The 14,863-nt window shown below is 36.5% G+C and overlaps 1 protein-coding gene across 5 annotated transcripts in view; it reads left to right on the plus strand.

Annotated features, from left to right (window-relative positions):
- The window catches only part of NEGR1 (neuronal growth regulator 1), a 906,728-nt gene that overhangs the window by 748,365 nt on the left and 143,500 nt on the right, over window positions 1-14,863 (plus strand). For 3 of the 5 annotated variants that reach the window (XM_058439668.1, XM_058439669.1, XM_058439670.1), the window contains one exon: window positions 7,650-7,723. The exons of the other annotated variants lie outside the window; for them this stretch is intronic. In XM_058439668.1, coding sequence (XP_058295651.1) covers window positions 7,650-7,723 — 74 coding nt within the window. The remainder of the gene's footprint in view (window positions 1-7,649; window positions 7,724-14,863) is intronic. 5 annotated transcript variants of the gene reach the window in all.

Here is a 14,863-nt window from a genome sequence, read left to right on the forward strand (position 1 = left end):
TGATCCGCCCGCCTTGGCCTCCCAAAGTGCTGGGATTACAAGCGTGAGCCACCGCGCCCGGCCTGATGGTGTTATATTATAACTGAAAGAATAAAATAAATATCCATGAGTCCATACTGATATAAATTATTGAATACATATATGAATGACATAGAAGGAATAGTCCTCCAGAGGAATTCCAATTAATAAATATAGGAATGAGGGAATAGAGAAACGCCATCAGAACACCATTATAATAATTGCAGCAGGTGATATTTGCTGATGTATAATGATACCCCAAATAATTAGGCAAAATTTTAAACAGAAATAGGATATCAGTATATCCTAAATGTATCTCCCCCATGAATATATATTAATTACTATGGCAATTTTAATATGTTCACAGGTTCTTTGATAATATTTTTATAAAGGTGGAGCTTAATTCCTGTCCCTTTGAGTGTGGGGATGGTCTGAGTAGATACTGATACTGAGTAGAGTATGGAAAAAGAAAAATAGTCACTTTGCAGTGGAGAAATATGACAAAAAACAGCTTAATGAAATTATTAAGGTTAGCATCACCAGAAGTAAGGTACATTAATGTAATGTATCCCTAATATGATAGAGAAGGGCACATCAGCTCTGTGGTATTCCTCTCTCAAATACATACGTTGAGTCTAATCATGAGAAAATATCAGAGAAATCCAAATAGAGGGGCTTTCTGCAAAAATCCAACCAGTACTGTTCCAAGTGTCAAGATAATGAAAGACACTGAAGAAACATTACAGACTAGAGGAGATCAAGAGACATGAAAACTAATGCAATACGGTAGCCTGGATTGGATCTTAGAATGGAAAAAAGTCGTTATGGGAAACATTTGGGAAATCTGATTAAATATGCAGTTTAGTTAATGACATTGTACCAATGTTAATTTCTTAGTATTGAAAATTGTATTGATAGTTCATAATTGATATTTGATCATTGTCCCATGGTTATATAAGATTTTTTACCTTAAAGGAAGCTGAGTAGAGGGTATACAGGGACTCAGCTTCATTATTGCAGTTTCTCCATAAGTCTAAAGCCACTGCAAAGTAAAAAGTTAAAAGCTCTTGAGATAAGGAATTTGTCTTATTAAAGTAATGAGCAGATTAATTTAGTCCAATGAGATTAAACAACTAGAGACATTAGAAATGTTTTATCAATACTTGCTTTCTCCCTCACATTTATTTTCTCCAAGTGCATGACGTTCATATTCACTTGCAAAGCATTCTAAAGTTGACATCCTTCTCCCACACTTCCTTTATCACAAAGCTAACATTTGTCTGGAAGAAAGCCTAATGTCCCAGACTTCGCCATACTCTTTAAGTATTAGCAGTTCCAAGCCTTCACATGCCAACTCACTCAGGATTCAAGGCTCTGCTGCCTTCCTGTCTCTCCACGATCCCCTTCAGTTATTTTGTGGTTGTTTCTCACTTGTGCTCTACCAACCAAAGACATTTGTGTTCCAAAACAAAAGGTGTAAGATGAACTATCTCTACCGTAAAGGACTAAATCTTTAACTACAGACTATCAGGCTGCACGGTATTTGGGTGGCTGTAGTGGGAAAGACCTTTCATGAATACTTCAAATAAATCCATAGAATGTTTCTAAAACCATTCCAACTCATAGCCTTTCTAATTTAAGGGCATTTTTGTACTTTGCAAAATGCAATCTCCACATTCCTATTCACTTCACGCAAAATAAAAATTTTACATCTGTTGAGGTGTTTCATTTTGCTATTTTACACATCTGTTGTTCTGTGACCCTTCTTGTTAGGCCCATTTGTCACCATATGTGGTCATAATAAAAGACATGAGAAATAGGTTAATTGAACATTTATAGCTGCCTTCAGAAAGAATATATCGACCCCTCTCCCAGCCATAGTTTATTTTGGGAGTATAAATCTCCCTCTCTCTTTCTTTGTGTTTTATTTTCTCTGAGTGTGGCAGTGTGAGTGAGTTTTTCTGTCTCCATGGACTTGTGTGTGTGTGTGTGTGTGCGTGTAATTACAAAATAGATAAAAACCCATTTGAAAACACTGTCGCCAACATGAATAACAAATTGTTGCACTTTGATGGATTTTCTTAGAATGTTGTGTATATCCAAGATAATGTGTGCACCGGGATATATACATTATCATAGCAAATGCTTCCAAAATTGCGGAGTAAACCATAGCATTCAGTTTGACTTAATGGTCACATTGTTTTAATTCTTCAGACCTTCAGGAAATTCTTTCTCTTTAACTAACTGAGCTGTGTGTACCTCTCTCTTTAGCAAACTTTTTCCACTTTCTGTCTGGCCAATCTCTTAACTAGCTAATGAACCAATTGTTTTAGACACATAAGGCAGAAAAGTTTGCAGAAATATTTCATAAAAATGTGAGTTCTATGCTTCAAATGCTAAAAGGCAGCAGGGAAACCCCAGATTTCCTGGCAAAACAGAGAGATTGCTATTGTGCATTAAAGTTTGATGGATCTGAGTACTCAGAATACATCATCAAACTATTTTATTTTCATATGAAGAGGTCTAGTAAATGACATCTCATGGTACATTAAATAATATTCTCTAAGTATGCCAAGTTCAGAAATTCATACCATCCTTTATGATCTACTAGTGGCAAGTATATTCATATTTTTTAGATTACATAGCATCATAGAAAATACCTTTTACTAAGTTTACTAGCTGATATGTAATAACATTACCAAACAGAAACCTGAGGAAAATCTGCAGGAAATTCTCAGTTATGTCTTCCTCAAACGTATATGTTACTAACAAGTTGGGGACCAGTGGATGGAAAAATGACTTCAGTGAGGGTGAAGGACATCTGAAGATATTCTCAACTTCTTGGATTACAGAAAACAAAAAAGGGGTATCAAAAGTGATTTCCAAACATTCAAAGAGGGAATACATACAATCTTACTAGAAAGCGTTTATTATCTTTCAGTGGATCTTCGCTGACCTTATGTTCACAAGTGACTTAGAAAAGAAAGATAATTTGACAAAATGTCAAACTTTGAAGATTGAGACTGGCTAATCTTATGCTTTGAGCATACTCAACAGTGCTCTTATCAAATTATCAACTTTTTAGAGTAGTAAGTTAATTTTCTTCCTCCTTATGGGCAGAGAACACGTGCGTGCCATCTTTATATATCCTGTGCAAGTAGTAAATATTCTAAAAATGTCTATTTTCAGGTAACAAGTAAGATCATGAGCCAAAATTCAGAAAGCAAACTACCCTATAGGGCAGGAAGGGTAACATGGCATGTGGGCAGCCTCTTCCCAGTCCTCTCTCCCAACACACATGGCTACTTGGAATTCTTTGCTACTTAGCCCAATTACTGCCTCCAAGCATCTACTACCAATTCATCAGAGTTGGTATGAAAAGAATACTTATCTGCCTACAGAGCTTTAAGAATGGCTAGCGGTTTAAACCAGGGTTTGATGTAAAATATAGGCAGTTTCTAATTTGGGAGTGAGAGGGATTCACGGCAGCAATGGCCAACTAGGGCTTCTCAATCCATTACTCAAAAAGCTAGTAACTCATTGTATCAAATTGAATTCGAAGTGGCTGCTCCTTAGGAAGGCAGCTATGCCAACTACCCATTTATTGGAGGAAAATAGATTCCTTTTAATGAGCACTTTCAGAAGGGATGGAAAAAAAGTAAGACCGTTGAGTATTTTGGGGATCACTTCTTGGAGCTTTTCACTGGGTTACTGATCTTGAGTTGAAGGTTCTTGGATTTCTAGGACTCTGGTGCTCTAAACTATCACCTTTGCGTGTTCTCATTCTAATCTTCCAGCAGGCTCTAACTGCAAGGTACCTTGGATTCCAGCAACCTGGAATTGGTGAAATCTAGAGAAGAAATTCAAGATCTTGATGCTCCAAATGTATTCTTTGATTAAGAGAAATAATAAATTCGACCTCCAGTTTTTATTCTAGAATGTCCAAATTTTTCTACCAAGAAAAAAGAGGAGAGTAGGTTCTATGAAGAAATCCTGTTCGGGAATAGAAGCTTAATATTCTATCTTGCGTTTTTTGGAGTTTGAGGGCAACAACAGGGTGCAGGAGGGTGAGAAATCTCAATATAATATAAGACTTTCTGATTGCAAACTCTTCACCTCTTGAACAATTAAGTGTCTCATTCTTCCTTAATACAGAAATTCTCTATCCTGGCAACTGAAAAATTCACGCAGGCCGAACAGGTAGCATACTGATAGGTAACTAATTGGCTCCTGCTAAACAAAGTGCTAAGAGAATAACACCATTGTTTGATTTTTGCATTAATATTCCATTCTAAAAAAAGGTGTCTCCAATTTGCAATATAATATTGTCTAATTAGCAAATAATATTATCTATGATTAGCACTTGATTGACACCTGTCTGATTTACACTTGTTTAGTGCCCAGTTTTTCAATAATAGAAAAACAATCAATGTTCTATAACAGAAATTTCGGGGGCTAAAATGTTAAGTAAATTTATTTATAAAGTAATAAACCCAGTTTTACTTAATTAATTACCCTAGTATCTAATATGTCTGAAAGGCATAAAGATGAAAGCAAAACAACAAACTTATTTCTTTTAATTCTCAAAAGTATTAATTAAAGCAATGGATCTTCATTTAGGATGCTGACTTAGTTATTGCACTAAAAAACTCTTTTCTGTAGGCCTAATTTACTATTAACTCTTATTTTTTAAATGTTCTATGATGAAGATATTTTCTATCATCAAAAGGAAATATGTTAAATAAGAAAAAGATTTTGTACTTGTGTGATTATTAGAAGTGTGCTAATAACATGAAGATATTTGTGCTATATCTACACACTCAGACAAATTTGAGTTTAGGCAAATAGCAAATTACTTTAAAAGCCATCACCTATCAAACTTTTTTCCAGGTTGGTTCATGTGAACAACCACAGTCTCAGGTAAAATTTTTTAAAATTATGCACAAACAGATGTGAAATTATCTGTTTAATTCCTAGAAAAGGATAGATACTGTTATAGCAATATATTTCAGATGAATCATTTCTCAGCTATGAATTAAAAATATCTCCATTGTATCAGCCTTTTTAAACCTTTTTATCTAAAAGTTTCATCTTTGAGTCAGATTTCTCCACTCATGACACATTCTGATAGTGTCTGGCCTACTTCTACAGCTTAAAGAGTGTTCATTAAAATGAAATACATTAACATGTAAGCCATAGACGGGGAAGATAAAATTGCTTTAAATAACTACCAAGGAAGTAGGTGTAAATGAAAACAGTTATAAGTTGAAAATTAATTCAGGCATTAATACTTTGATACCAGACAGATTTCAGGCTCGGCAATTAATTATTTATTCTGAAATGCTTGAAATAGCCTTATTATTTAAAGACAGAAAAACTTAGAGATGACACTGGTCGTTCAAAAAGAGGCTAGATATAAATCAAAAGTTATTTTGGCACTTGCTGTTAATAAACATATGCTATAGTAAGAAATGCAGTTCAAATATACTCTTATTTCTAGAAAGTATATACTCAGCAGAATTTTTAATAATAGAAGGATAAAAGAAAGAAGCAGGAAATTGCCTAGGTTTTCTTTACATTTTTACAACCTGACTCAATTTTTCTGTGGAAGGAAATAGACTGTAAATAAATAAAATCTGTGTTACAAAAATTTAAGAATAGAAAGATTTCTGTATGTCCCTATATTTAGGTCAAATGCAAAGAAATGTCTATTCCTGTCAATGCCATTTCTCTGCATTGTCAAGGGATTGGGCAGTTTCAATTGCTGAATTCTCCTGCAAATATGCTGTAAAGCAAATTACACTTTTGCCTACTTACATAGTCAAAGAAAAAACAGAGTTGGGCAGTAGTTAAAGCAGTAAACCCAGATTTTATTCAGGAACTAGTGCAATAAGGAAAAGAGACCTCATTATGGAACTGAGCTCAATTCTGAATATAGTGTGGAATATATAATGTCAATATACAATACTATATATACATATAGATGTGTATATACTTCTAATATAGAATATATTCTTCTAGAAAATATATATAGAATATATAGAATATATTCTATTATATAGAGAGAATATATTCCATATATATTCTATATATTCTCTCTATATAATAGAATATATTCTTCTAATGTATTTAGTCTAGGCTGTGGTCTCAGGAGCTAGCACAGGGGCTGACCATGGCCACAAGGTAGTATGTGGGAGGAAGTATGAATTTGTGGGCCTACACAGGTTTACAGCCTGAATGAGAGTGTGGATGTTCTATATCTGTGATCCTAGTGTCCCTATATTATTAATTTTTGTTTGTTTTTTGAGACGGAGTCTCGCTCTGTCGCCCAGGCTGGAGTGCAGTGGTGCAACCTCGGCTCACTCAACCTCGGCTTGCAGTGAACTCCCAGGTGCACGCCATTCTCCTGCCTCAGCCTCCTGAGTAGCTGGGACCACAGGCGCCCGCCACCACGCCTGGCTAATTTTTTGTATTTTTAGTAGAAACGGGGTTTCACCGTGTTAGCCAGGATATATATATATAATAGAAGGGCCACAGGATGAGAATCAGTGGATGAAAAATTACTAAGGGTAAACATTAGAGTTAAGGAAGGTGTCTGGTTAAACAGATCTAATAATATTCTTGCTAAAGGCAGAACAGGTGATTACATATCACCTGGGGAAGATAAGCAATTAGGAATTTGATCAGATATCAAGTGATGATATGAAGAGTGAGAGATTCTCTCCAAACTAACTGAGCAAGATTCTTGCTACAACTAGGTGCTGCAGGGGCAAAAAGGACAAATGCCAAAGTTGAGGCCTATAGGGCTTAGGAGAAGCCTGACTCTAGTTAGATCAAGGAAAGAGTCTTTGTCAATAAATAGCATATTCTAGAAAGAAGAAGAAGAAAAAAGACTATTTTTAATTAAAGATATAGAAGTTTTCACACTTTGGGCCCATGTTTTGTTACTATGCACATGAATATGAATGGATTATTTTTAGGCTCCAAACCTTTTCAATAGAAAAGAAGTTGTATTTTTGAAATGAAATTGCAGAAGAAACATTTAAGATAATCTTCCCAGGATGACCAATGGACTTTATATCAGGTATAAAATCACATCAGTTGGAGTCTCTTTGCAGCCCTAATACTGAAAGGGGGTTTTGAAACTGACGTCCTGGCCAGCAGGAAAGAGCACTGTGATTGATTAGCGATGTCTACCACGGGTGGGAAAGGGAACACTAACAAGTATGTTATTTTCCCTGATTTAAATTTTTCATTGTATAGCTGTCTAAACAAAGTTAAATAATTTATCTAAGATCTTAAATATAAATAAGTGCAAGAAAAAACAAGACCTCAGGTATCCTGAGTTGCAGTCTTTGTTTTTATATATCACACTGAATTTAGCTGATTAAATTTTTTGTGTACATATTCATATACTAGAAACATTTGTGTGTATATGTACATGTATGGCTGTCTGAATATGCCTTCGAAACACTTAACCATATGAATAGTTCATTAGGCCATTATTTCTCAATTTCCTGTCTCATTATTTATTTAACAGTAAGAGAAAGTATGATTGAAAATACCCCAAAATTAACGTATGTTTGATTTTTCTTTCATAATTGTCTTTAATGGAATCTGATATTTTCCAGAAACTTGTAATGTTCACATTTTTGATGAAATGAAGATGACTGTGAAAGAATCATGCTTGCATTTTTGTGTTAAGGTAGGAGAAATTCCATTGGCAATCCCGATGGAATATGCAATGTTATTTAAGTACTTATAAACAATATATATAGAAATTCTTAAGAGCGTAAGATGTAGAGTACCATACTATATTATACTAAATTCTTCTTATAATGCTGGTCTGAGAGACAACATAATGCCCATGATGTAGGTGTTCTAAGTTATTCTTAAGAGATGCATTATACACTTAAAACAGTGAATACATAGGGCTTATCTCATAGCTTGCCCAACTCTACCTTGCTCATAATTTGGCATGTTTCAGTGTTGTAGAAAGAAACTAAATTCCTTAAATCCTTTCCTACAATTTGACTGTTGCCCTTACCCTACGGGTAGATTTTCCTACACCAAGGAAGAATTGTGGTCCAATTTATCCTACTAAGTGATTTAGATAAGGAGCAGAATGTGGATGTTAGGAGGGAACTCTCAGAAACTAGTCTAGGCTGTGGTCTCAGGAGCTAGTGCAGGGGCTGACCATGGCCACAAGGTAGTATATGGAAGGAAGTATGAATTCGTGGGCCTACACAGGTTTACAGCCTGAATGAGAGTGTGGATGTTCTATATCTGTGATCCTAGTGTCCCTGCATGAAGGGCTGGATTCAAGTCTGGAGCAGTAGACAGGAAAAAAAAAAAAATGGGTAAGTAACAAAGAAGTCAACTCTGAACCTTGCCAGGAGCAAGTGTGAGTTAGGAAAGATCCTTTAAAGAAATGCTGCTTCCAGGAAATGGCAGCACTGGGACCTAATAAGGGAAGGTACTCTTAAGGACACAACATAGTGTCAACTGTAAAATATTATGCCATTTATAGATCAACATAACTGAAAATATCTATGAGTGGCTGGGCAGGTATATCAATAAGAATGAGAATGAAATGATCATAGATGGAGAAGCTAATCTGTGCTGACCTTGGGGGCTCCTCACAACACATGAGTGGCAAAGGATGACGAGGCTAAAAAAGCTCAAAGACTGTCTACTCCACCATTTGGACTTGGACAGTAGAAATGATTGCCCCACAATACTGTTAAATTCATGAAGGAATGGATGATTTATAATATAGCTTACTTTTACCCTTTTACCATATAAATGAGGAAAGAAGCATACATCATTGGAAACATCCTTATTATTCAAGTGTGCACTCCAGATCCTGGTATGTAAGCCCTGGCACAGACTAGACATGCATTCAGTAGATTTCAGCTGAAGTTTTTTGAACACTTGCTATGTGCCTGGCTCTATACTAGAAGCTTGAGCTTTCAATGGTAGTCAATTGCTGACAGGGTCCCTCCTCTCACTCACCTAAGGGATAGGAAATAAATATTTGAAAGAATCCATGAAATAATGTTATTCAGGCAAAGTAGATATTATATGACTCTCCACCTCTCTTCAATCACTGCTGGAATTCTCTATGCAGTGCTTAAGAGCATGGGGCTTTGGGTTTTAACAGACCTAGGTTTAGATTCATCCAGTTTCACTACTTTTCAGGTAAATGACCTTGGAAGATCCCTTTACTGCACTGTGCCATAGTTTCCTCATCTATAAAATAAATATGTTTTTTAAAAAGTATTTTAGAGATTCTAGTGCTTGGCCGGTTTTGGCTCTCCTCTCCTTCCAGAGGCACTTGGGAAGATTTTAGACAAGATCACGTGACTTTTTTTGACCAATGAAATTTTGAGCAATTTTGATCGTGGGGCTTCTGTGCCAAAGCATGGAAGAACCAGTGCATAACACTCTCTTTTCCCGCCAAGTTGAACAAAGAGAACTTTTGTTCTTTCCAGATAATACAGTAATAAGACGGTTAATCTAGTCTCAGAGGGATATACAAATGTGCGTGTAGCATGACAATAAATAAACATTTGTTATGTTAATTCCCAGAGATCTTAAGGTTAAGATCTAAAGTATTGTCTAATGTATTCTGACTAATATATAGGCCTAGGTTAGACAAAATATTTGAATTGCTTAGCATAATGTTTAGGATATAGTAAGCACTCAATAAATGCTAGCCTTTGGCCTAGACACTGATGGTTTCTCTGAAAACATTTAATTTATAGCTCTGGTGTCCAGAAGGATAAAGTTGTAGACACTTCTCTAAGTATAAGAACTCTCCTGTTCTCAGGACAGGGAAACTATCAACCTCTATCCACACAGACTCATATGAAATGACTAGCTCTTTCTTTTATTTAAATCACTGTACGTTGACAATATTTGCTGTACCAAAGGGGCTCATGTTATTCAGCTCTACAAAGTCGCAAATAATATATATTTGAAAACAAGTGGTAGCTGATGTAAGCACCAGATGGCTCAAACATAAAATCAAGGGAGCTGCTTTTAGCTCTACCCCAGGGCTCTTAAAGCCGCCTTCTCAGTGCTCCTTTATATGTTGTAGTTTATTTCTGAAGTGACAATAAAATTGGGAACGGCAGAATGGAAAGGAGCACCACAGCCTCGGCATGTTTTAACAATCTGCTATGCATATGAGATGAAACGTTGCCATCACTAGAATCAACAACATCTTGACACATGATTCAAACGTCAAGAATATCCAAGAATGTAAGATGTCTTTGAAACAGCGACAAGAAGCTGAAGTCAAATCCAGATTGGAGCCCAATGCTTAAAAGGATCTCATTTCCTTTTTTCTGAAGGTTGACAAATTTGTAGAGCACAGTTTTAGCCTTCAGGACTGAACCTCTAAGAGATCCATTATTATAATTATTTGCATTTGGTGGCAGCACGGAGGGTGCCTCACTTAGTGTGAAGGTATCACAGTGAAGTGTTGTGCCCAAAGCAGCAGAAATGTTGCTGTTCAGAGAAGTTACCAGCTACAGAAAGGCTCACTGTGCCTACAGAATCAGCCCCATCTCCAGAAAATAAGTGATGGAGCTGTATTAACTAATAATATGTTTGGATGCATAATAAATATCTCCAAATTGTGCAGCTTAAAACATCAAACATAATATCTCCGTTTCTCTGGGTCAGGATTCCGGAGGTGGCTTACCAAGGTGGTTCTAATTCAAGGTCTCTCATGAGACTGTAATCAAGATGATGGCTAAGGCTGTAGTTATCTGAGGTTTGATGAGTCCAGATAATTTGTTTCCAAGATCACTCAGGGTGGTTGTTAGTAGGAAACCTCAGTCTCCCAATATGTGGACTTTTTCATAGAGCTGCTCACAACAGTAGCCTTCTTCCAGGCTACTGATCAGACGTGGTGAGCAGTGGGTGAAGCACACAAGACACAAATTGCAGTGACTCTTTTAAATTCAGAGCAAAGCTATATACCAGCACCTCTGGTATATAGCTTTGCTCTGAATTTAAAAGAGTCACTGCAATTTGTGTCTTGTGGCCATTGGTCAGACACACCAATCCCAGTGCAATGATGTGAATACCAAGAAACCAGGATCATTGGGAGCCATCTCAAAAGCTGGCAACCACAGATGCCATGGCTGCATAGAACTGGCAAAGCAGTGCTCTCCTCTGCCTTCTTATTTTTCTCTGCTAGGTCAATTTTCCTAAACGTGCATGAAATCTTCACTTCTGTCTGGGGCCACACTGATATGAAAGGATATCCTATTTATTAATCTCTCATTTTGTAAATCTTTTGACATCTCGAAATCTCTTTCTCTTTCTATTCTGTTTCTTTGGTGGGCTATTCTCATTTCTAATTTTCTTCAAGTGACATTAAAGCTGCAATGTCGTGAGTCCAAGTTTCAGAAGACCTCCTCTCCAACAGGAAAGACACAAGAATAGACTGTGAGTGCAGAAACAGCCTATCCCTTTTCCACTCCAGTAACTTTGCTAAATTGCAAAATACACGTGCTCTCATTTCCAATTAATTATTGCCTAACAAATACTTCCCAGTCTATTGTCTCTGTCTCTTGGCAAATGAACAAGTTAGATCGGCAGTACCAGACAACAAGGGAAGGGACTATTGCTTGGAATTGGCAGTAAAATCAGATTCAAAGAAAGAAATTTAGAAAAGGTTAATAGGGAACTATTCATAAAGGGTTTTCCTCTTCCTACTTTAACTATATGGAAACAAAAACATCAAAACTTTCTGTAAGAAAAGGAATTTTGTGGACACAATTGTCCCCCAGTTCAATAAAGTCATAAGTGTTAGAAAATTTGTTTTAAAAACAAAAGCAAAAGCAACTTGAACAGTGATTAGACTATCAAACCAACTTGCCAGCCTCTGTCTACTTTTACTTCATTATGGTCCATCTAAATTTGCGGCCTGATTGACTAGCAGCTAGAAAAGATATATAGAGGCGGCAACCAATAGGGCACCTCTTTATATAGGAAACTGACAGTAGATAATGCAGGTCTTAACCTACATTGTTCTTGTTCCTCAAGTCCTGCAGTCTTTCTTTTCTACTCAGCCACACTGAGGGCCACCCCTTACCCAATACCTTATAAGAATCACTGCTTAAGTGTTAAGTACACAGGCTCCAGAGCCCAGACCCTTTGGATTTGAACTCTGGCTGTGGCACTTACTATCTGCGTCACTTTGTACAGGTACTCAATTTCCATAGGCCTAGTTTACTTTTCTTTAGTAATGATGATAATAATAGTACTGCCAACTTCTCTGGGTTGTTGTGAATATTAAAAAAGTTAATGTGTTTAAATCACTTAAAATTTTGTCTGGCATGTCTCAACGCATACATTCTACTATCGTCACCACTCTTAAACACCTATATGCCTTCTTTATTTTTTGGTAAAATTTTAAGTTTTTATGTTACCATATATTTATTTTTATTTTAAATAGTTTGTTGTGTGCCCACTAGAAAGCATATGCTTTCTTATTTATCTTTGTGCCCTAGCACACTGTATAATACTTGGCACGTCATGGGTATTCCATCAACTTTTGAATAGATAAATGCATGAATTAATAGGTGCATCAAGTTGCCTTATTCTTCACTGTCAAATTTTCATTTTACCCTCTGTTGAGTGTGTCTGGAAATTGTTTTTGCCATGGGCATTCCTTATGTATGTAGATTTTTAAAAAGTTTGATCAAATCACCTTTACACTAACTATAACTGAACGCTGGTTATATAACTTGGTAATTAGAAAGACTTGTGACCAAAGAGCTGTTGTGTCAATTAAAAAAATATCCTAAATATTACTTTTCCTTCTGGTGGTTTACCTCTTGTCTGTTTATGAGACACAGATTTATTTCCACAGATATAACCATTTGAACCATAGAAATGGTTGAGCCATAATATTTCCAAGTTGGATTACATCATGGATATCATATATTTAGATTGCTAATTTTACAGAGAGGAAAGTAGCAAATGATGCCAAAATTACACAGCTAATTAGGATCCAAAATATAGAAATATATGCATGGGAGGAGTTAGAGAGAAATTCCATCCTCACCAACGCTAGAGTTATGCTTCAATGGGCTGCTTCTCTACACACAGCCTGAGTTTTCCCCTCGGGCCTGAGTTCTTTCTATAGAGGCGGCTGCCCATATTGCCCTGCTCCTTGTCGCTTATCAAATCCATAGAAAATAGAAATATTGAGAGATTTGGCACACAATGAATCATATTCTGAAAAACATCACAGTCCACACAGCTAAAAAAAGGAAAAGAGTGAAGAATGTGGCTCAAGAAGGGGACAGAAAGAGACAGAGTCAGATAGCACAGTAGACAGAGATAGAAAGACAGAAGATATAGAAGATGGTGGACAAACTACAAGACTGGATTCTTAAAAGGATATTGACACACTGAAATCAGCAAAGGACATTGGCTTCCAAAGGAGTTTAATCACCTCCAATCTAGGAAAGTTCAGGAGAGCATTTGTTGCCCACAAAACCTATTTGGCAGTTGCCATGAAAGCCAGAAAATCTCCTAAAAAAGGAGGGGTATGTAGGTTGCCTCTACCTAAGAAGCATAAAGCACCCCTTGTTCCTTCTGTGGACTGGTCAAAGGCAGACAAACAGATCCTGGATTTCAAATTTGGGACTTGCTTGTTCTCTAAGTCCAGCGTGGGACCTTGTACCCCACACCACTCCCCTACTACTAGATGAAGGGCTTCCCTGGGGCAGTTCATTTTCTTTTTGTTTTTGGTGGGGGGGGGCAGGCTATTATCTCTCAGTCATGTAACATAGCACTCAGCATATAATAATTAATAGTCTTTCTGGCATGAAATAATGAGATGCTTCATTGGGCCAGCAGCCAATCAGCTGCTATAGCAAGAGACCTGCCCAGGCAGTCAGGAAACCTGAATTCTCATCTCAGTTTTAGGGGAGGAAAGAGCCCAGAAAGAGTTTAGGTTAAGTTGCTCAAGGCTGCAGAATTAACAATCCACAGGACCAGAACTGGGGTAGATTTCCAAGTTTCCATTCTTTCCACTGGACCTGCTGTATTCTTACAAAGTAAATCGAACCTCAGTGGAATTATAAACTATTCTCATTGATACCATCTCATTCATAGCTACTCAGACTGCCTCTCCCCTATCTCACCAACAGTCTCCTACACTGGGCTGTCAGACAGGAGATAATTGTACTGTCTAATACATAATGTGTATATAATCTGTTGAAGTTGTTTTAATAATAACTACTAACTCTATAATGTTTTTTATGTGCCAGGCACTAAGATCTTTACAAAAATTACTAAAATCTTTACAAAAATTACTTGATTTTCACAATCACCTCACGAGGCAAGTTATTATTTTCCCTGTTTTTTAGGTTAGTAAACTGTAGCCCAGAGAAAGTATTTAATTTACTCAGTGTCACCACTGGGAGATAAAATAGGCAGATATTACTTAGATTTTCTCAGTGACAAAGTGGAACTCAAAGCATTTGTGACTAGACCAAAATTACCAAACCAGTAAATGACAGTACCTGTTCCCAAACACAAGGCTTCCAGCTTCTATCAAAAATATGTTTTTTCTCCTATCACCCTTGCCCCTAGACACTTTTGATGCAAAACTAATATTAATTTAGCAAAAATTATATACTACGTAAATGATTTACATAAATAAACATTGAACAGATACCACTTAAAACATATACTATTTCAGCAAATAGTTGAAATATTTAGTGAGCTAGAAGGAACGGAAAGCCTACGGGTTGGAGAAAATCTCAAAAGTGACCGCATTTTGCAAGGCAGTATCTAGATAAAGTTGGTTTCC

The sequence above is a fragment of the Hylobates moloch genome, unplaced genomic scaffold, assembly GCF_009828535.3.
Source record: "Hylobates moloch isolate HMO894 unplaced genomic scaffold, HMol_V3 SCAFFOLD_5, whole genome shotgun sequence".
NCBI classification, from domain to species: Eukaryota; Metazoa; Chordata; class Mammalia; order Primates; family Hylobatidae; genus Hylobates; species Hylobates moloch.